Below are 21,066 nucleotides of genomic sequence, written 5' to 3' on the forward strand. Positions count from 1 at the left end.
CTTTGAAACTTACTGCGAGATAACGCACATAGAATTTTCTTAAAACCATTCTCAGCAAAATTTTGAATCGTCCTCTTGCACTTGTACACTTGCACTTGTACACACATGAGCATTTGCATCCCAATAACGCAGAGAGATGACTTAAAATCAAAAGATCAGAAATTGCAACACCGTGGGCGATGCGTCACAACAAAATACTCATGATAGAAAACTTCAGACTTTGCCAAGCGAAGCTTGAAACATTTAGGGCTGCGAAGAGCTCGCAGTATCTACCCATTTCGGCTTTGGCACCGTTAATTGGTCAACCACGAGCCGTCACAGCGTTAACAATTTACGGCATCAATACCGTCATGGGCGCCGCTGTTCAAATTTTTAGAGTGAAGTTGAGGACCGAATAATATAATTTCGATTTTCAAGCGGAATACAATATCTCTTGCCTTGTCGTCAGTGATGCCGCGATCAACGTGAAATGGAAGTGAGACCCACCATAACTGGAAACGAGGATCGTCGCATTACAGATGGGGACAGTACAAGCTCTTGTAGTTCTGAGTACGGCTAGATTTTGGGTGTTGCACAATCTAAACAAATACAGTTTTCCGCTCGTCCACGAAACAGCGATGCAACCATCTTGGACGGATCCAGATTTCTCAGGTATTCAGATGATTGGGATTGATGATGTCGCATATAATTAGCTTGTTCTTCTACCCTGAAACTGGTATAAGACTGTGTTCAAAAATAGCATGGCACATTCAGTCCTCAGGTACATCTTGAGCTTGTCGTGGGAGGAAAGCCAAAATTTCACAAAGCCTGCCTAGTTTCATTCCCTCTTCATTCAGCTGTTGAGGCTGAAATTGATAGTCTTCCTACCCAAGGGACCATTGGCCTAGCTTTCATTTTGATGCGGCAACACCTTTGGTGAGTCGTGAGAAGAACAGCGTGCTTGGAACATATTGTCATTATATGATGGAAACATCCCTTCATATAATCGCCTTTCAAAACGACTGCCATCAATGTAGCACTAGGAAATTTTAATACTGCCCACACACAACATACATGAACAAGGACAAGTAAACCTTCTCTCTGTGCGGTTGCACATCTAATATGACAGCTTGCCAGTTTCCTACGGCAGCTGAAAACTTTATCGCCTTAAGACCAGCTTATGATCTTGAGCATATTAGATCTTCTACAGTCGTAACGACAGCTGCGCGTCTCTCCGGGAACTACTCAGATATCGACCTTCTATACGTTTATGGAGCTACAAAATGAAGCGAGCTCCTTTTATGATCTCCAAAGCAGCTGCCGTTCTCCAACGCTTGATGAAATCAACACTAAGTGGAATCCCAGGCGTCAGTGGTCTACCAAGGTGACGTAATGATCTGTGGCGTTTAAGCTGCCGAGCATGGTTCATAGTTGGAAGAAGTCCTCAAACAGCTAAATCGACGCAAAATTTGAGTGAAGTTGAAAGTTTATTTGAAATTCCAAAAGAAGTTACAAGGAGGGTTTGGAAGAATAAAGTCCTGTTTCAGATTTGATGAAGTGTTCTTTGTGGGACGCTGAATCGATGCAACTGGAGTTCATTCGAGACAGGAGAAAATCGAGCCATTTCGGGCCCTCTAATTCCTAAGAGTTTGCAAACGTTGAAGACATTTCTAGGACTACTTGCTGTTTAGGACAGACTCATGCAATGCAGAGCTACAATTGCCAGCTTCGAGTATATGCTGCTCCAGAAAGCACACTGAATATCGCAGGGAGCAGAGACGTTAGAACGGTTTCGTGTAAGGTACAGGCTTCACAAGCATACTCTACTAGCTCACTACAGCAAAATTAAGAAGCTGGTAGTATCCTGCGATCTTCACCCACGGCGGGGGAAGGGGGCCGGAACTTTTTTCGCATGGTGATGACTAAGGCAGTGAGGCGCCGACCATGATTGCTTTGCTCACACTAGGATGAGCTGAATGAAAATATGCGCAGTGCAGAACTATCACAAGTACATCTCAGCTATGGAAAGGTGACCATCGTTACAGATCATGAACTACTGCTAGGGAGACTCGGTCCGCAAACGCCTGCAGCTCAGCACCGAAAATGACCTAATGGTGCCTAGCATTAATAACGTACAATTACGATTTCATCTGGAGGCAAGCGAAATGCAGTCATAACGCCTACGCGGAGCGTTGATTACCGCTGCCGGCCAGGGACAACAAAGCTTGCCTCCTGTTAACACGCTTTTTTGAAATTCAGAGTCTTTCTTTACTCTTGTTATCGCAACAAAGGTTTGCCCAAAACTATTTCTACTAGTAACATCGGATAGTATCGGTCCAAAAAGTCAAATACCATCATACACGCCTTTCAACACATGCACAATACTGACTTGCAGCAACCCAGAGAGAAAAGCTTTACTTGTCCTTCTTCATGTATGTTGTGTTTGGGCAGTATAGAAATTTCCTAGTGCTACATTCATGTCGGTTCTTTATGACGAATGAAAGACAATTATATGAAAGGGATGTTTCCATCATATAATGTCCCTGTTTCTTTCTAGGAGTAATGAATCGAAACGTAGTGCCTAGAGAGCGTTGAACAATGTTTACGAGAGGTTCATCCTGCTTATAAAGCGTCGATTTTCATTTTCTTTTCTGTAGCTTTTAGATTTCTTCGAGGTAATTTTGCGTTCTTCCTCATAGTTGTTGACAATATGAGAGGTGGCTGTGGATAAAGGCGAAATATAAAGTGCGTTTATCTGTGTCAAAGAGGTGACGTCCCCGTAGCTGTTTACAGCACCCGGATGCACCTTCGCCCCAACTGCTAATAAATAATTTTAACAGCGCAGAGGCCTAAAAAAGGCATTGTGAGCATAATGAAAATAATTTGTACATTTAGTGGGGATATGTGCATGCTAATGCGTAGAGAGCTATTACCTGCTTGCTTACGGCGCGAGTGAAATTTTGTAAATTGGTTTTTATTTTGACCATTAAAACGCAGCTTCTTTGCTGAGAACCTTTCAGAAATGGCTGATTAACCTCTATTTCGTTGGCACTATTTCCAACATTATTGTAGTGCTCTCACATAAACATCAGCATATCCCCAAAGGGTTGGGCACGCGGAAGGTTGGAAACGCTTCAAGAAAAAAAAAGCAGCGGTCCCAGAACAGACCCTCGGAGACCGCAGAATGTATACGGCGTGGTGAGTACAACTATCGAATGACGTTCAGTGAAAAACTATAGAACTAAAAAGTTAGCTCTCTTATATTATACGAATTTTGCATGCTCATAATGATAGACTGGTAGACACTATCGAAAGCCTTTTATAAATCTAGAAAGAGCACATCCGCAAATTTCTTGTCACTTAATTGCATAATTTATGACCTAAGCTAATTATTTATTAATAATAGTTTTGAATGGAGCGGCCGAGAACCGTGTTGCTGTGGGAGAATTTATATGTTGTATTTGTATAAACATACTCTTGCGGTTCACCAGAATTTTTCTCAAATAGCATTATAGGCCCTTAGCGCAGATATAGGCCAGTAACTAGAGGGATTTATAGATCTTCGTGCTTTATATGTAACTATAATGACGTTTTCGCGGATTTTTTTGTGCGCAAGCTCCGTGCCGAAAAACGTTTAAGTGATCGTGCTCAACACACCGAAGAAACCTTCACTAGTTGCACTGCGGACATCGTTGACGTTAGTAAACGTGTCAAGCCCGCTTTCTGACTTTTCGCTCCGCACCGCCTCCTCACAGTTCATTCATCCCTCAGCCGCGTGTTGGGACCGTGTCTTCATTCAAGATGGTTTGCACACCACTGAGTTTATTGTTTTGTGTCACTCCTCACAGCCTAAAATGCGGCATCCTTTCGGCTCGTCGGGCCGTTATTCACTGCGGCCGAGCGGAAATTGCCTTTTCTTCGCTGAGTGACGCTCCCTTCAGTGAAGTGCCTACAAAATCTTCCAAACATCTTGTCGCCGCTCATACCGAGAATCCTTCGTTTTTTCTGCTACCCTCTTACCACTCTCTTGTGCAGGCGTCACTCATTAAAATGTTTTTCTTCGCGCCTACCGCAACCCCTTCTCGCCATCCCTGCCTCCTGTTTCCCTTTTCTGTTCTCACGATCCACAACGAACAAAGTGCAGTTTACGTCTCGAAAGCCTCTTTGTGCCCGTCAGCCGTGCTACGAGGTGAATGCCTCGGGTGTATTGAAGAAATTGATTCTTGCCTTCCTTCTCCTATTCTTAACACAGCCGCTTCCTTAGAAACCGACGTGCTCAGATCTTGTGATGTTGTGACTGATCCGCCACCCCAAGACGATTTCCATGACGGTGACCTTCCGCCACTGGTACGTAGTCAACTCGTCGCTCTCCTACAGAGGTTACGTTTTTCCTCAGACGTTTTTCGTTGCGCACACCATCGACACCGATACACGCACCCCTCTCTGCAGCGCCTCTAACGCGTGTCGGCTTCTGAGCGCTGAGTCATTTCTGATCACGTCAACGACTTGTTGCGCCGGGGAATCATACAGCCGTCCCATAGTCCCTGGGCGTCTCCCGTTGTGTTGGTGAAAAAGAAAGATGGCTCCATCAAGATATGTGTTGATTACCAATGTCTCAACACGATCACGAAGAAGGGAGTCATAGATGCGTAGCAGACGGTAGAGGCATCGATGCAATGCATCGATTACGCCCTGGATTGCCTGCAAGGAACCGAGTATTTATCCTCGCTGAATTTGCGCTAAAGCTTTTGGCAGGTCCCGATGGCTGACTTTGATCGCTCAAAAAGTCCCTTCATAACAATTGAAGGCTTCGTTTGGCGTTTGAAACGCCCCAGCAACTTTTGAACGCCTGATGGACACTATCCTCAGTGGATTCAAGTGGTAGACTTTTCTTTGCTATCTCGATGATGTAGTCGTCTTTTCTGTCGACTTTCTTTCTTATCTTCTCCGCCTGAAGCCCGTCCTCACTTGTCTCACTTACGCTGGGCTTTAGCTCAATTTCTAAAAGCGCCGCTTTGCTGCCCGACAGCTCACCATTTTAGGACATGTCGTTTCTAGGACCGATATTTTTACGAACCCTGCAAAACATCGAGCAGTTGCCGAATTTCTTAACCCAACCCCACTAATTCAGCACCGCAGCTTCGTTGGCCTCTGCTCGTACTTTCGCCGCTTCATTGCGAATTTCGCCTCAATCATCGACCCTCTGATCCAGCTCTTCGCCGGCAGCTCCAAAATCTTCGCTTGGAGGCCTGCTTGCGATAATGCCTTCAACACTTTGCGCCGCCTGTTGGTTTCGCATCTTGTCCTGCACCACTCTTACCCCACTCTGGCAACTGAACTTCACACTGGCGCTAGTGGTATTAGACTAGGTGCTGTTCTCACCCAACCCAAACCTGGTTTCCCTGAGTATATGGTTGCGTATGCCAGTCGGACCTTAAGCAAAGCGGAGGCCAACTGTTCTTTTAGAGAAAGAAAATGTTTGGACATTATTTGGGCCATTGGCAAATTTCTACCCTATGTCTACGGCCCTCCGTTCTGTATCGTCACCAACCACCTTGCCCTGAGCTGGCTGGCCTCTCCGAAAAACCCGACAGGCTGCCTCGGTCGCTGGGCTCTGCGATTCAAGGAGGATGGCATTCGTGTCATTTATCACTGTGGCCTCAAGCACAGTGTCGCGGATGCTATTTGCCGCTCACCACTACATAGTGCTGCATCGTCTGACTCGGTGTCTGCTTCAGACCTATCTTCGATTTCCACTGCACACATGTCCACAGAGCAGTAGAAAGAGCCTTGAATTGCCGCTCTCCTCGACTTTCTTTCGAGTTCGCTACAGATTATTTAACCCGTGCAGTCCTCCTTGACCGCCATTTTTTCTTTTCGCGACAGTCTACTCTATCGTAGCAATTACCTGTTCGAAGGACGCAGATAGCTCCAAGTCATCCCTCGCCGTCTACGCACAGAGATTTGTGCTGATTTCCGTGCGGACCCCAGTGTGCACATGGCGGCGTATTGAAAACCTGCACGCGTCTGCGTCTGCAGTCCTACTCGTTTGTGATGGACCGCTTTGTTCGCCAATTTGTGCGGTCTTGTCCTTCTTGTCAACGGCGTAAAACTCCTACCCACAACTCGCCTTCTTCATTGCAGCCGTTAGACTGTCCTGCCCGCAAGTTTGCTCGAGTTGGCATAGACCTCCAGAGCCCACTTCGTCCCGATCCCGCTGGTCACAGTTGGATTATCGTGGCCGTCGACCGTCTCACACGTTATACTGAGACGTAACCATTGCCGTCTGCGTCCACCCATGACATCGCTTCCTTTCATCTAAATAACCTGATTCTTCGTCAAGGTGCTACTCATGAATGCTGAACGACCGTGGACGTGTATTCCTGTCTGACGCTTTTGACACCCTCCTCATGGAATGCCACATTATCCACCGAACCGCTTCGTCTTACCACCCTGAGCCGAACGGCCTGACAGGGCGTTTTAACCAAAGCCTCAGTGACATGCTGACCATGTACGTCAACGCCGGCCACTCGAACTGGGACCAGGTTCTTCCCTTCGTCACCTACGCGTATAACACTGCAACGCAAACCACCACTGCATTCTCTTCCTTCTTTCTGTTGTGTGGCCGCGAGCCCCTCTGAACTATGGATACTCTTCGCTACCGCCTCAACGTTTCCGAGTCCACGCCACTCTGCTACGCCGCCACGTACGCTGAAGAATGCCCTAGGCTCGCTCGCTCGCAGAGCCAGTGGCAGCAAAAACATGACTGCGACACCGTCTAGGCCTCTACATCTTATCCCGCTGACTCCCTCGGGTGCTCTCGGTGCTTCTCACAACATGCGGCCTTTTTCGAAAACTGCTTGTCCGCTATGATGGCCCCTACCGGGTTCTCAAGCAAACCTCTCCTGTTAACTGCATCGTTGAGTCCATTGTTCCCTCTGTGGAATTCCGTCGCCAGGGCTGTAAAACAGTCCACGCCAATCCACTGAAGCCGTATAACAACCCGTCTGTTCTTCTTCCCCGTCAGTCGTTAGGATGCCTCTTTCTTCACCGGGAGAATCTATAGTGTGGTATCAACTGTCACCGGCTCCGCTACCTGGCATGCGCGGACAGTACGCTGCGCCTGAAGACAAACAAGTTGCATCGCTTTCTTGGTGTTAGATACGCCAAAATACGCTGCAAGATCCTACACAGCGTCTCCGAAAACACATAATAAACGCGCCCCTAGACTGTAAATTGTAATGTTCTAAAAAAGAACAGAAATAGCCCACAACGGGAACAACGACAATGCCACAGCCATGCATGTATCCTGACGCACTCCTTGACTATCATTATTCGAGAACATCTCTCCATCTTCGGATGACGCTGCACAGCTTGATATTTTACTCTTTGGGTGATTACCGCAGAAATGTAACCCTTTCTAGTATTCTGTCTTCAGGCACTGGCTGGGCGCCGCTGGCAAAGGACAGGGTTAATAGAGAGACATGGGAGAGGCCTTTGCCCTGCTCTTGGTGTAGTCTGGTTTATCATGATGATCAATTGTTCTAGGTTGAAGCACGGCGGCGTGGGCTGACGCAGGTAGTGTAGGAGCCTGGGATATGAATGGGCAACATTCTGGCCAACTTGTGCGTCAGGACAACGATGGAAGAGCATCCAGGAGCAGTTGACATTATGAGAGCTGCTCACAGTGTTGCTAGCTGAATTATTTGAAATTTATAAGCCGCCTGCAGGCTCGCCGCAGCTGAGAGCGATTGTAAATTTTTTCTAGGCTACTACTATGTTTCGTTATCTGCGCTGGCAGCATTTTTTAGTTAAATGACGCATATCCCCTATAACTCCCTTTATTTCCACACAACACCCTGTCTAGTTTACCTGTATTCTTATTACGTTACGCGACATGCTTCGTAATACTGGCAATGTGGATATATGAGCGCACTGAGAGCCAGTCCTCCTTTATCGTTCTTAGGCACCATGACACAATTTCTATCAATGGTCACCGGTCACTAAGAGTTTAGGCCCCTTCAGAAAAAAAAACGTGAAAGACTTGACGCTTCCAGAACAACGCTGTCTGCAGCAGGACCTCATCTGATCATTCAGGAACCATTTTTTCTGCCAAGTTTAGAAGGCTGTACGGAAAAGAATCACTAAGTTCTTTCAGGCATTCCGAACGGGTGGTCCTTTTTAAAAATGAGGATTAGCTGAAAAACAAAAGCAGATGGATTGGCAATAAAATTCTCAAAGCAGAGGCTCTACAGTGACGAGGGCTCACTGAGAAAGAAAAGCAACAGCAGATATTTGTCGCAGCCTGCAAAGTCAAAGCCATTGTCTCTATTATGCGTGTTCTGCACTAATGACTGAGTCATTTTCCACGTTCCTGACAAGCTGTTGCTGCTATTGTTTCTATCACCAACCCTAATCCAAGCAAGGACGAGACTTTCTCTTGCACGAGAGGCATCAGCAGTCTTGTTTATAATGCAGAGCAATGAACCTATCCAATAGTGTCTCTGAATATACCAATGAAACCGCTATGATTTATAAGATGTTTGACGTATCAGCGCCTAAACTTCGACGACCATTCTAAGCCCAACACCAAGCCTTGCAGACAGCATGACTATTCGGATAGAACGTGACAGACATAATCTGCTAGATGCTGCATCAGGAGCTGTGCGGACTGCATCTAATGGGAGTGCTAGCTAAAAAAAAGAGAACCTATGCAAGTTCCTCAGAGCTCGGAGCTGCGCAAAGCGACAAGCGCGACGAGAGAATCGCATATAGCATATGCCGTCGTAGTGCTTAGCCCTGGCCCCTCGGTACGCACATGAAGCTCTCGGCCAAGTCGAACTTTCCTAGTAGAGCGCTGCGCTCCAGGCACCGCCAGCTTGTACTGAAGTCTATGTGAAGCCCTCAGGAAATCATCCCACAATGCTGTAGGCTCGACGTGGCCGCTCACATCGTGCAACACTGGCCATTGAAGTCGATAAACCTGCATGATTTCTCTATACGAGCAAAAAGGACTAAAACACGGCCCAAACCGACATAAAATAGTTATTTATAGCATACCTAGTACCAAACAGCAGCAGCTGGATATCAAATACGCAGTCGACTACGAGGTTCTCATCCACACAAAGGACACGTCCAAAAGACGGAACTCGAGGTCTGTTAATCCGCGCCTAGGAAAAGAAGGGAATTAGCTTCAAAACGTCAGGTAGTTTTAAGGCAAATTGTTCAATATGCGGCACTTAGCAAGAAAGATTCTAACTCAGGACCAGTATTGAAGCAAGCTTTTGCCATGAAGCATCCCTTATGCTGGATCCCTGGCGGCTTCGTGGTATGGTGTCACACGAGTGTAGGTAGCATGGGCGCGTACAATTTTTAGCTCAGATTTCACTAATCACTGCTGTTTCACATTGAACCGTAAGAGAAAGCACCCCTAAAATATTGCTGGAGTCTTCGAAGTTCATTTCGCCTCTACTGCTATAGCTTTGGGTTTTCATCTTACACGAGAATTACTGCCTAGGTAACATGTAGTAAAAGAGGAGGCGAACGTGCTCCTGTCTTCAGCAATTTTATCTTGCGTCACTAATTATCGCATGGTGATCACCAGCAAGCAAGAAAAAACGCGTTATATTTTGACTAAGAGAGTAGCTGTCAGCAATAAATGCATCGCAGGAAAAGCATGGCTATAAAAGTGTAGCTCAGAGATGGAGCGGCAGGCAGGCGTTATTGGTCACAAGTTATTGCTGTTGAAGTTATTCGCGCCTTTTCTGAATGGTGACGCTTGAAAACCTGAGCAGCCCAGATTTTCTCCGGCCTGAGGCGTTAGAGCACATTATGGTACCTCAGGAGGTCGATATTGGTACATAGCCCCCATGCGCGGCCACCCTTTCTCTCTTCCTTTTTTCAATGCCGTCATCCACCGTTTTCTTCTCGATGCGGTTATCGTGTCTACCAAGATTCAGGCAGTGATTATTGCTTTCTTTTTCGAACAACCAGTTTTTTCCTGGCTTCTTACGTGGCTTAGAGGCGTCTTCGCCCTCCTGGCCACGGCGCCCGCGTTTCGACGGAAGCAAAATGCAAACGACACCCAGGTGCTGCGTGATATCAGTGCACGTTATTGTTCTAGACCAGACCACTAAGCGGCCTCAATTCTAGTAGGCAGAAGACGATTTGAAGCATGCAAAAACAAGATATTTCCAATTAGAACACACGGCGCGAGAGGCTACGGCGATTTACGAGCCGCTAAAGGCCCCGGGGAACGAAGCTTTTGTTTTGGCGCAGCGTATGGATGAAATCATGTTCGTTTGTGTATCATGGTGTATCATATTTTTACTACGAAAGCAGGCCTGCTCTGTCCTCCCGCCATAACCGGAATCTGACGTCTGTCCAAGCGATGCCTCAAGCAAGCCCAGGCAAGCTGGATCTCATATCGCCCACGTGTTAGGCGTCATAGGCTCAGACGGTCTGACATGAGACGGCGACATGACCAGGGTTAGGAAATAAATGTTTTTCGCCCTCTCTTCTCATTCAGATGCATTCTCCAGAACCTCTTTTCACCACCCACCACCCCACTGCTTATCTCGAGGTGTGTGGACGCTCATCCGCCCACGCCACCTTTGAACCAATTCTCCTGCCTTCACCCTAAGAAACGTCAGCCATCGCCATACGATTCAGATTTCCCGCCCGAAGGCGTCCCCCACCAAAAAGCCACTCAGATGCGAAATGAAAAAGTAATGGCGAAATCAAATTTAGACAAAGGGAGAAAATCTTCTGCCCTCCAAGAGGACCACCATCGGCAGGTGCGCCACCCTCCCCCCCATCTAGCATCGGGAGCTACCCACCACTACTGCCACCATCGACCCCACCTCCGCCCACCTTCACCCTCCACAAGAAATTTTCTTGCTCGTGCGAAGCCTCGGCTTACAGTGTATTCATCAACGTATTAACCGATAGTAATAACAACTGCTGTCGCAGAATTGACGCTTGAGATCTCTTGCCTTCCGATCATTTCCTTTTTACTGGACAGCATTCACGCGGAATAATTCCACATGATTTTCTTTAGTTGTGCATAATCATCGCCCTCACGTCCATCTTCATATTCGCCGTGGTTCGCGAACTGTGTACCGCGTATTTTTCCGAGAATGAGTGCTAAGAGCAAATAATATTTAAAAGCGACACCCCTTTCAAAAATAGAAATACATCAAAAAGAATCTTTGCCAAGTCAGCCACTGCTAATCGGTGAAGGTTAAAAGCGCACGATGGACTGCTGACACTGATGGAAGAGCGAGAGAGCATACAACTTTCTTCATGTCGGACTGTACTCTTGGGTTAGACGTGAAGCCATCGTACTTCTGCCGTTCCGGTAATACTCCAAAGCACCATTTAAAGTCGTGAAGAAAAAATAGCACAATGACGTCACCAGAGTGATGAAGATTTTACCGTGCTTCTGGAGCAGCGCCCTGTTTCGCGATCGCGAACATGCCTTGTACTTTTCTTATCAGCATGTTCGTAACCGCAGCGTTGAGAATTTGTATATGACGTTTTGGTGGTACCTCATAGTTCTAATCTTTTTTCGTCGCGACTGCGCTTTTTTCGTAAAGTAAGCAGGCCTAAAAAAATGAACTAATCATGAGTGCTTTCGGTAACAGAGATTTCTGCACCGAGTGCGGACAATCCCCTGGAAAAACGCAGTAGAGAGTCTTGGTGGGGATGAAGTTCAAAGGCGACTGCTGCAGCCAAAGATGTGACACTTCACCAGTGTGTGGACCTTTATTTTTCAAGCATAATCGACGTCACGTAAAAGCAGGTCCATGCACGCGGAAGGTTGGTGCTAGAGCGCTATCTCCAGATGCGTCCGACAAATGTCCTGCCGCCAAGTTTTTTTTATTATGGACATTTTGATAGACAATTGTGAAGCACACCAGAATGGCTAATCCACTTCATGAGCGCTGACGTGTGATTCCTATAGGACACAACGTGACCAATGCAGCGAGCGTACTAGAAGACTACCGTATTAAGACAGTATGTTCTTGGAGACTTCGAAAAAAATTTTAAACTGATATGTGCACCTAATCCAGGATTGTAGATATATTCGCCATACTGGCCGAGATGAATGACGGTAGCGAGGAATCACGGCAAAAGTGAGCCGCCCTTTTTTGAAGGCAAACGCCATGTGCTCGGAAACACGGAAGGATTGCCGTGTGGCCATGAAGGCTATATTAGAATTTAACATCAGAATTTACGACAGGCCAATAAAAGTGGTGAGACATGAACAGTGGTTAATTTCTTTTAACGAATAGAAACATTCATCTAGCAGTCTTACTCATGATAATTTAGAATGAAGCGCTCATGAAAAGTTTTCTCTGCATGCGGAAAGAAATTGGTGGGGTAACGACTCCATCACTCTACCTTATTCGCTAACGGGTGGAAAGGGGCAAAGACAACACAGGCTGTGTTAATGATTTCACGGGGCAGTACGTTTGCATTAAAACACTATACAAGCTTGTACAAACTGAAGCTTTGTCGAATATTTGAAACGTAGGAATACACCACTCAAAAGAAGCATTCTGCCGCGCATCGTACCGAATCTTAATCTAAGAAAAATTCTTTTTCTCACTACGTAAAATGAGTGCACTGCAATCTGGATTACTCACGTCGGTGGACATTTTTATTTGAAAGAAAATTTACTGTGTCTCTGTGTCTGCGAACATATTCTGCATGACGCGACTGAACATTCTTCCATACGAAAAGTCCCATTCTCCGCGAATTCTAGGTGAAGTGTAACGACCACGACAATACCGCCGTGGTCGGACGTTTCTTCATCGCTGAAGAACCGCCTCTATCCATATGCGAGGCTAGGGGGCCGTCCGCAAGATCACCAGGGTAATTGAAGCCTACCGTTTCCACAACGCTTTTTCAGAAGATTATAAAACATGGCCGCAGCATCTCTGCTATGCCGACGTTTGGTATAAAATGATCATTGTAGTAGCGGACTACTAAACCAGCTGAGAAAAATCAAACGCCGCTCTGGCCAGTGCAGTTCCAAATGCTATCGGCCATTCCTTCGCAGGATATATCGACAGCAGCGCTAGTTTTTTTTCCGAAGTTTACAGTGGAGCTCACATAAGCAATTCTTTGACGAAACCAACGAGGCCATTGTGCAACGGCGTCAACCCACAAGATCATTTAAGCAATGCGATAGCTGCAATTCCCGTCGCATGTACAACAGCGCTGAACACGCTCGTGACAAAGATTACGCTCTATGTGACCGTACCCCTCAACATGTCGCTCCAACATCGTATAAGCCAATTTATACTACTGAACGTAGTACCATCAACCAAGCTTTATTCTATTGCCTGGAAGCACTATTTTTCTTGTTTATTATTCAGATGTGGCACGCAGCCATAACATCTTTTTGCTACTCTCTCTGAAATCCCTGCGAAATGACAGGTATCACGCGCATCAGCTGCCATGATCTTCGAGACAATTCGGGAGATTTCTCAGATGTTAGCTGTCAACTTTAAAATGAGCGCGGAAGAGAACGGCGGGCATTCTTCGACGACCGCTCAGCGCACGTGTTGCTTGTGATAGCAGGCTGCTCTTCTGCTGACCACGACCTTATAACAGCCACGTAACAACATGCTACCTAGTGATGCTGTAGAATACCTGGCATTACTACCGAAGAAAAAATGCAAGATATTCCCGTTGAACATGAGAGGGCAGAATCATTATCAGCCTAAGCGCGACCACTGGAGGACAAAGGTATCCGCCGTATCTCTGCAAATAGCCCTATTCTGTGGAAGCTGAGAGATCTTACCCTTCAAAGTCCTACTCTCATCCGCCCACCTGACTTTGTGCCGTCCCTTGCTCCGCCTGCGTCATCTTGAAATCCTCTCTGTTGTCTTTATTGGCAATCGGTTATATTGCCTTCCTCCTAGGGTAGGGCGGGGTAAAATGAGACACGAGGCAAAATGAGACGTCTCGTCTAGCGACATCTAGCGCAAAATCTTTCAGATTAAACAGGTTTCTTAAACCACCTTTGGGTGCCTCTAAGTCCCCCTAAATGTATGTTAAAAAACGCGGCTATCTTGCGTTGCTCACTTCCGGAAAAAAATTCTCGAGCAACTTTCTTGGAGCGGCTGTCCCGCGAAAAAGGTACGAAATTCTGACGTCCCGTTTCTTTGGACCTGTGCAACAGCGTAGCCGTGAATTCCTGCGACAAGGTACGTATTTTTGTTGTTGATTTTTTTTAATGCGATGTTTATTTCCTCTGGGCATATAGGTATAAAATGAGGGATGATGAGGATGCTTAAATAGATCAAGAAGAGAACGATGATACGGTCCCTGAGCCCAAGAGAAATAGGAATCCGGATTCTTCGGTGAGAGACCAACTGCCGCCAGGTGCTGAATTCTCGTTGGCTTCCGCGCAGGGCACACCCAGAGCAACTGGTGAACATCAGGCTCACTATCTCTAATGTTGCAGACAGGACACCCGGGGCGGGAATATAAATCTTTGAAATGCGGCCACTCTCGTGTCACAGCTGGAGTTAGGCAACCCCGACCCGTATCCTCCGAAGCGCAACCTCATATGCACGGGTAAGACCACGGGGGAGGGTTACCGCACACGGAGGAATTAGAGCACGTGTGCGGCGCCGGAGGTGTTCCTTTCTTGTTAAAAGCAAGGTAGTATCATCCAGACTGAGGAATCGAGCCAAAAACAAGGTTGGGGTCGAAAGGCAGGTCGCAGAATCTGCACGGCTTTGTGCGCTCAGGAGGTCACTCGGGACCCCCTTAATACGTATTTGCTGCGGGATGGTGCTGCTAGAAGATGGATGTCTTGGCAGATTTGTGGGGTGCGACTGACACGTCGCAGTAGGCGTGTGACGTGAAGGGGGTTGGTGCGAATGACAATGCGGGCCGTGGGTAGCATGGGAACGGCGGCCACAGTGCAAAATGGCTCTTGAACCGCAAGCATCTCCGCACAGGAGGAAAGAGGTTCTAAAAGGCGAAACCTTGACGTTTTGTTCAGAGCACACTTGCAAGGACAGTAAACTGCCGTTGTTGTTTGGCAGGACTGGATGCTTGCGTTAACGTACATAACGATGGCGCCAAGCGGAAGATAGGCATCTTGCTCTGTAATTCAGTCGCGAAAAGACGATGCTGCGCGGGTAGATGATGGCCGACGTAGATCAGATGGCTTGTTATCGCTTAGCTGTTCAAAACGCCAGGATAGAAAACTGGCGGGGGCGGCTGTAGAATGGATTGCGATGAAGCATATGCCCTGAGTGCACACGTTGTGTGTTTAAGGCTTGACTTTAGGCGGCGAGCATCGCGTCGTTGCTGCCCCAGCTCATCTAGTGTACTCAGCCGCGCATGTTCTTGGAGCGCCATGATCGGGGTAATGTGGGGAAGGCAAGTGATGACCCTCATTTCCTCTCGATTAACAACTTCTAGACGATCCCATTGAGCCCTCATAAAATGCTGGAATTGGGCTTGGTAAATGAGGCGCGGTTGCACAACCGCCCGCACCAACTGTTGTGCAACATGAGAGCGGGCTCCGCCAGTTTTATAGCAATGTTGTTACTGCGTCTCCTTAGCTAGCTGTGGAAAATATTACAGTTCTCAATGTGGTAATCTTCATAATTTTAGACTTGATTGAGTAAACGCCTATGGAAGGGGCAAACCGCGACAGTTCGTCGCTCAGAGCAGCGTAATTGCTGTCCATGCTCGCGCAGAGTGCACTCTTTAGCTCTGATTTTTTCTCTCGTTTTCTAGAATTGCCCGCAGGTGCAAACGGAAGACGACGAGGGCTGCATGGAGCGAGGCCAATATGAAGTAGACTCTAGAAGGCGTCCGCCAGCAAAAACATTCTATTCGCGCTGTATCCAAAAGCCTTCTCTGTGACTAATGATGCCCTTCAACGGTGAGCAAAACGACTGGAGACGTATGGTTCATATGTGCTTTGCAAGAAGCAGCTTGGATCCAACACACAAGTTACAGCCAGTTGACGTAAGCATTTTCAAAGCCTTCAAAGCTGCCTACAACAACCCATGCCGAGAGTGGCTGCTGAGCAACTTTGTGAGTCGCCTCACGATGGAGAATGTAGGTGAGCTGGAAAGAGAAGTCCTTGAACTATCAGGAAACATCTGTAACATATCCAATAGATTGCAGAAGTGTGGTGTTTGGCCACTTTTTCGTGCGCCGCTGGATGATCCTGTGTTCGATGAAGCGCCTTTGGCAAGCACAGCGGGACATCAGACTTGCCGTCAACACCTAGAATCCCGCGCTAACCGCTACCAGCCTACTTCTACCGAAGACAATGAAGAGCCCGCTCATAGTGACACGACCTTTCAAGTTCTTTCTCCTGTTCCTTCTATAGAAAAAGGAAAAAGAGGGAAGTCGGAGACGAGCACCGTTTTGACCCCATCTCCTTACAAGGCGAACCTATTTTCAGCAAAACCTCCCAAGGAGTCAGGTATGGCCTCAAGAAAACGAAGCGGGAAATCGAACGAAAGGGCTGTTGGTGGCGATGTTCAATCGAAGGATATCGCACTGAAGGAAAACGTTCTGCGAAGCTATTAACAAGCAACCAATGCAACTGGGAGTGCTTCATGCGCAAGGAATTATGGAGCAACATAGCGCCTCGTTCTGTGTGGATCCAATGCACGATGTGTCACGAGTTGGCTCTAGAAGAGTGCGCAGGGCCCCATGGATTGTACTTCAAGTGCTCCGAGTGCAAGAACTGATTTTGTTTCGTTTTGACAAAATGGTTTATGTCTCGTTATGCCCACCTTATGTCTCGTTATGCCCCGTGGATCGGGGCAAAATGGGACTTGTTATGATAGATCAATATTCATATTTGTGATGTTGCAAGGTTTCTTAGTTTTGCTGACCACTTAGTTAAGATGTCAAGGAAGGCTCGTGTACAACATTTTCCAGTTTTGAAATAAAAGAGCAAAAACAGGATGAGTTTGCACATTTTTTTCTCGTTTTACCCCGCCCTACCCTACATGGTCATGCACATTCTTCTAGGTATCGACTGAAATATCACTAATTTGAGGTTGTACATTGCCTCCTCCACCTCTCTTCCTTTCTCTTAACATTACATATGCCACTTCACTTGCTGTAGCTCGCTGCGCTTTCCTCACTTGTAGAAGTTCAGGCCCTTTTGCTAGTCTTGACCAGCCGAATAGGAGCGGGCCGTATGAACCCTATTAAATCATTTGCTAAGTACGAGAAAGCAGAAACACACCCATCTGGGACTTTACCAGACGGGATGAGAGGTTAACGAGAAAGAGTGACCGTGATGGGTGTAGATGAATGTCCGCCAGCTCCTACTAAGCCCGAAACATTTGCAGCGTTGAGCATATATCGTCTCCCAACAAATTGAAGAAGTCGACTGCCAATAGGACGGTCTTGGAAGAGAGAAAGCAACCCAGCGGCGTGTCACACTTCCCGAACTGGTATATGACGGTCGCTTGAAGCACTTTACTACCGGTAGCGGACACCGCAGATTTCTCTCGTCCTTTCCCTACATTTTCTGTAGTGAACACCATCCCGCGCTCTGCAAAGGCAGGTAATGGAGCGGTACTTTGATATCTCCCTCTTGCAGAGTACTCGGTTTACTCAGTGGCGAAACCAGCGATGAATTTGTAGCCCTGCTGTTGAAGAAAACGAAGGGGATCTTCGCTATCTTCTAGGGCTCTTTCTATCCGGCAGCTCATATTGGTTGCAGGTGATTTTTACCCAAGGAACGCGATGGCACCTCCTTGCTCCAGCAGAGCATCACGTACATACATGTTGCTAAGCTGCGCTTCAAAACCTAAGTAGCATTTGGGGCCAATGCAAAAAAGTTAGGGGGTGGTAGCGCTATCTAGGCACCGAAAGCAAAAAGTCGCCGTCCATCAACAGTCAATCCGCAATCGCCTGAATGTATTGGCTCACTCAACTCTTAACACTGCGTTGCCTAAATTTTAAAGTAATCAAAAAGAATATCTCTGCAGTTTAGCGCCCCGAAGTTTGATACATCGGTATGTCGAGAGCATATACAATTATCACTAAATTCAGTTTGTGCAGCTTATCTGTGCAGTGTGCAAGAAGAAAAAGACAGCGTTAAAGTAATTCGAAAGTCCAGTCACTGAAAAATATTAATAAATGAGAGCTCTCCCTATCTCTTTGGAACATTTGTCAGAAATCCAGAAAATAATTTTTCCAGCGCTAAATGAAAGTCGCACCTTCACCCGTTTTTTTTGTACTCACAGCTCCATCACAGGGGCGCCAATTATGTCCACGCGAAGTCACTGACCGCTCTGAATGTGGCGACTCAGACTGTTTGCAAGCTCCTTGGAGAAATTAGTACATGGCGGCGTGGGAAATCGATCAGGCGAATTCGTGTCACTGGGGCATCAAAAGGAGCACTTAATCTCTCGGGCTGTTAACCTACAACACTGTGTTGCTGCATCTATTTGACTGATTGTGTTACCGCTCACCACCGAAGTTATGAATTATATCATTTTTTTTGCCTGAAAACAGTTATTGACTGCCCCACAATATCATGGCATGCGCAGCACTCCGATGTTTGGTGTATTAATACTGTCGGGTTAGAGTGTATGGGTGCTGGGAGAAGTTTCCCAAATGGTAACACAAGTAGCTCTGGGTATACTGGCCCGTTAAAATGTGCTTCTTCGTCATACCGATGTTCTCTGAGGCACATGCTGTAGACTTGCGTGTTTACTTCTTTTATATATCATATTCATTTGCCTTGTACTTTGTGTACGTACGCAATCTACCATTTTACGAACATGCCTAAAGCATATGTTTTCTTCCGCAGGTTCCATGTAGCAAAATGGCGCACTGCAATAAGTTGGGATGATCCGGACCAAATACACGTTTTTATAAACTACAAACGGCTGCCTGTTGTATACATGATCAATGCTTGTTGTATGGGCAGCATTAGGTTGTGGTAGGCGACACACATTCTGTAGGAAAATTTTTCACTGCCCCAACTATTCGAAACTAGTAACATAATTGGTGAAGCTTAAATAGACCAAGCTTAGAACGCTGTAGTTTATAGACGCGGGAAAATGACGTTTCTCGAGGCAACTGCCCCACGCTTGACCTGATGCGATGTTTTTCAGGTTCAACGTCTCCTTGCGCGGCAGACTGGGTGAATCAATTCAAGCGCTTTGCTACGAGTCTAGTGTTTCAGGAGGTATTTGGACCAGGAAGGCCTACAACGTCATGACTGATGGTAAAAGCACACCGCAAGCCACCTTCGACTACAAACCCACAAAAGGCATCCACATCCTGCGTGCATCAATGGAGAAACGTAAGATCCAGGTAGGATACTAGGAAAAGCCTAAACGTCATGCAAAATTACAACTACTGGGAGTGCAGCCTGATACTCGCAGCAATAGCTGCACTTCATTCGTTTTTGGATAGCAGAGATACAGGCGAAATGATGCTAAAAAGGTGTACCTGCAGAAAATCAAGCGCTAAAGGCACAGAGCGAGTAGAAGCGGTAATAATAGTAGCGCGTACGTGGTTTCTGTGACACCGGCACTGTAGGTAAAAGTGACTGGGGGCGCGTGCACAAAAATTAAGTATAAACAGAGGTGTAATACCGCTATTTGATAAATTGCGTGACTGCGCAACGCTGATGATCTTTAAGTGTTGACGAATTCGCTTTTCTTTATTTCATGTTCAAGGTTCAAGGTTCGTTTATTACATGTTTATGGTACAAGGTTAGAGAAAAACATTGGAATACAGATGGAGGTCCCAAAGTCAGAGACTGTGGACGGGACCTCCTGTAAGAACAATTGAAAAATGAATTACAGACAGCAGATGCAAAAAATTAAAGTTGTTGGCATCATAAATGAGCAGTGTGTAAAATGCGAGAAATAATGCAAACTCTTATTTGAATTAAAAATGATTACACACCTAATATCATACAGACCAATACAAAAGACAACTCATTGAATAATATAAATGAAAATATTAGTACCATATACCAAGTAAAATACAATTAGGGGGATTGTAAAAACTGACGGAGAGCGGATATAAAGGCACAGATATTAGGTGATTGCTTAATGTTAACTGGTAATGAGTTCCATAACGTATTGGTAGTGAAACGAACTGTTTGCTGTCCGTAATTAGTGTTAGGTTTAGGGAGTAAAAAGTTAATGTTATTAGCAAAACGCGTGTCGTTGCGACGCGGATTTTGATCACTGCAGGTTAACGAAAGAGGAAGCAGATTTCTAACAGATTTGTACATAAGGGTACATATCTTTGTATTCAATTATTTTGGGCACTGATAAAATATTGTATGATAGGAGCAGACGAGGGGCATTTGCAGAGTTGTGACTATAAGCGATAATTCGAATTGCTTGATTTTGAATAGTTTGCAGAGAAGATAAATGCGAATGATACGTGTTTCCCCAAGATAAAATGCAATACTGAATATAGGAGTGGATGAACGAGTAATAGAGGGAAATGAGAATGGGAACATAGAAATACGGGCGAACTTTAATTAATACTCTAATACCATAAGTCATTTTTCGGGAAATGGATGAGATGTGGGTCTGAAATTTAAGTTGTTTGTCAGTACTACGCCTAAAAAGGATACGTGATTAGCTGAAAGGATTGAGTTTGAGCCTATGCTAACAGACAAGATTTCGCAAAGAATTTTTTGAGGTGACCTAGAAACTATAAAGCTGGATTTGGATGCATTAATGAAGAACAAATTAATTCTGCACCAATCGAATACATTCTGTGCATGAATGTTAAGTTTATCGACCACTTTATTTATAAGTGAATCTGGGGTTAAGATTGTTTTGTCGTCAGCATAAAGAAAACAGTTGGAAATATAGACACACCTAGGGAGGTCGTTTATATATATAGTAAAAATAGAAGAGGGCCAAGAAGGGAACCTTTCGGAACCCCAACATTAGTAGTCTTGAATTTTGAGTATGTTCCCGAGATGAACACGGCTTGTTTTCTATTGGATAAATAGCTTCTGATTAGCGAAAGTGCAGGCCCAGTTATGCCGACAGCGTCAAGCTTAATAAATAAAATAGCATGGTTGAGGAAATC

General features: G+C 46.0%; 1 protein-coding gene across 1 annotated transcript in view; it reads left to right on the forward strand.

Annotated features, from left to right (window-relative positions):
* The window catches only part of LOC144107466 (uncharacterized), a 198,079-nt gene that overhangs the window by 27,559 nt on the left and 149,454 nt on the right, over positions 1-21,066 (forward strand). Inside the window, exon 3 of the mRNA XM_077640479.1 lies at positions 19,113-19,314. Within this exon, the coding sequence (XP_077496605.1) occupies positions 19,113-19,314 (202 nt within the window). The remainder of the gene's footprint in view (positions 1-19,112; positions 19,315-21,066) is intronic.

Source organism: Amblyomma americanum, chromosome 10, assembly GCF_052857255.1.
Source record: "Amblyomma americanum isolate KBUSLIRL-KWMA chromosome 10, ASM5285725v1, whole genome shotgun sequence".
Taxonomy (NCBI): Eukaryota; Metazoa; Arthropoda; class Arachnida; order Ixodida; family Ixodidae; genus Amblyomma; species Amblyomma americanum.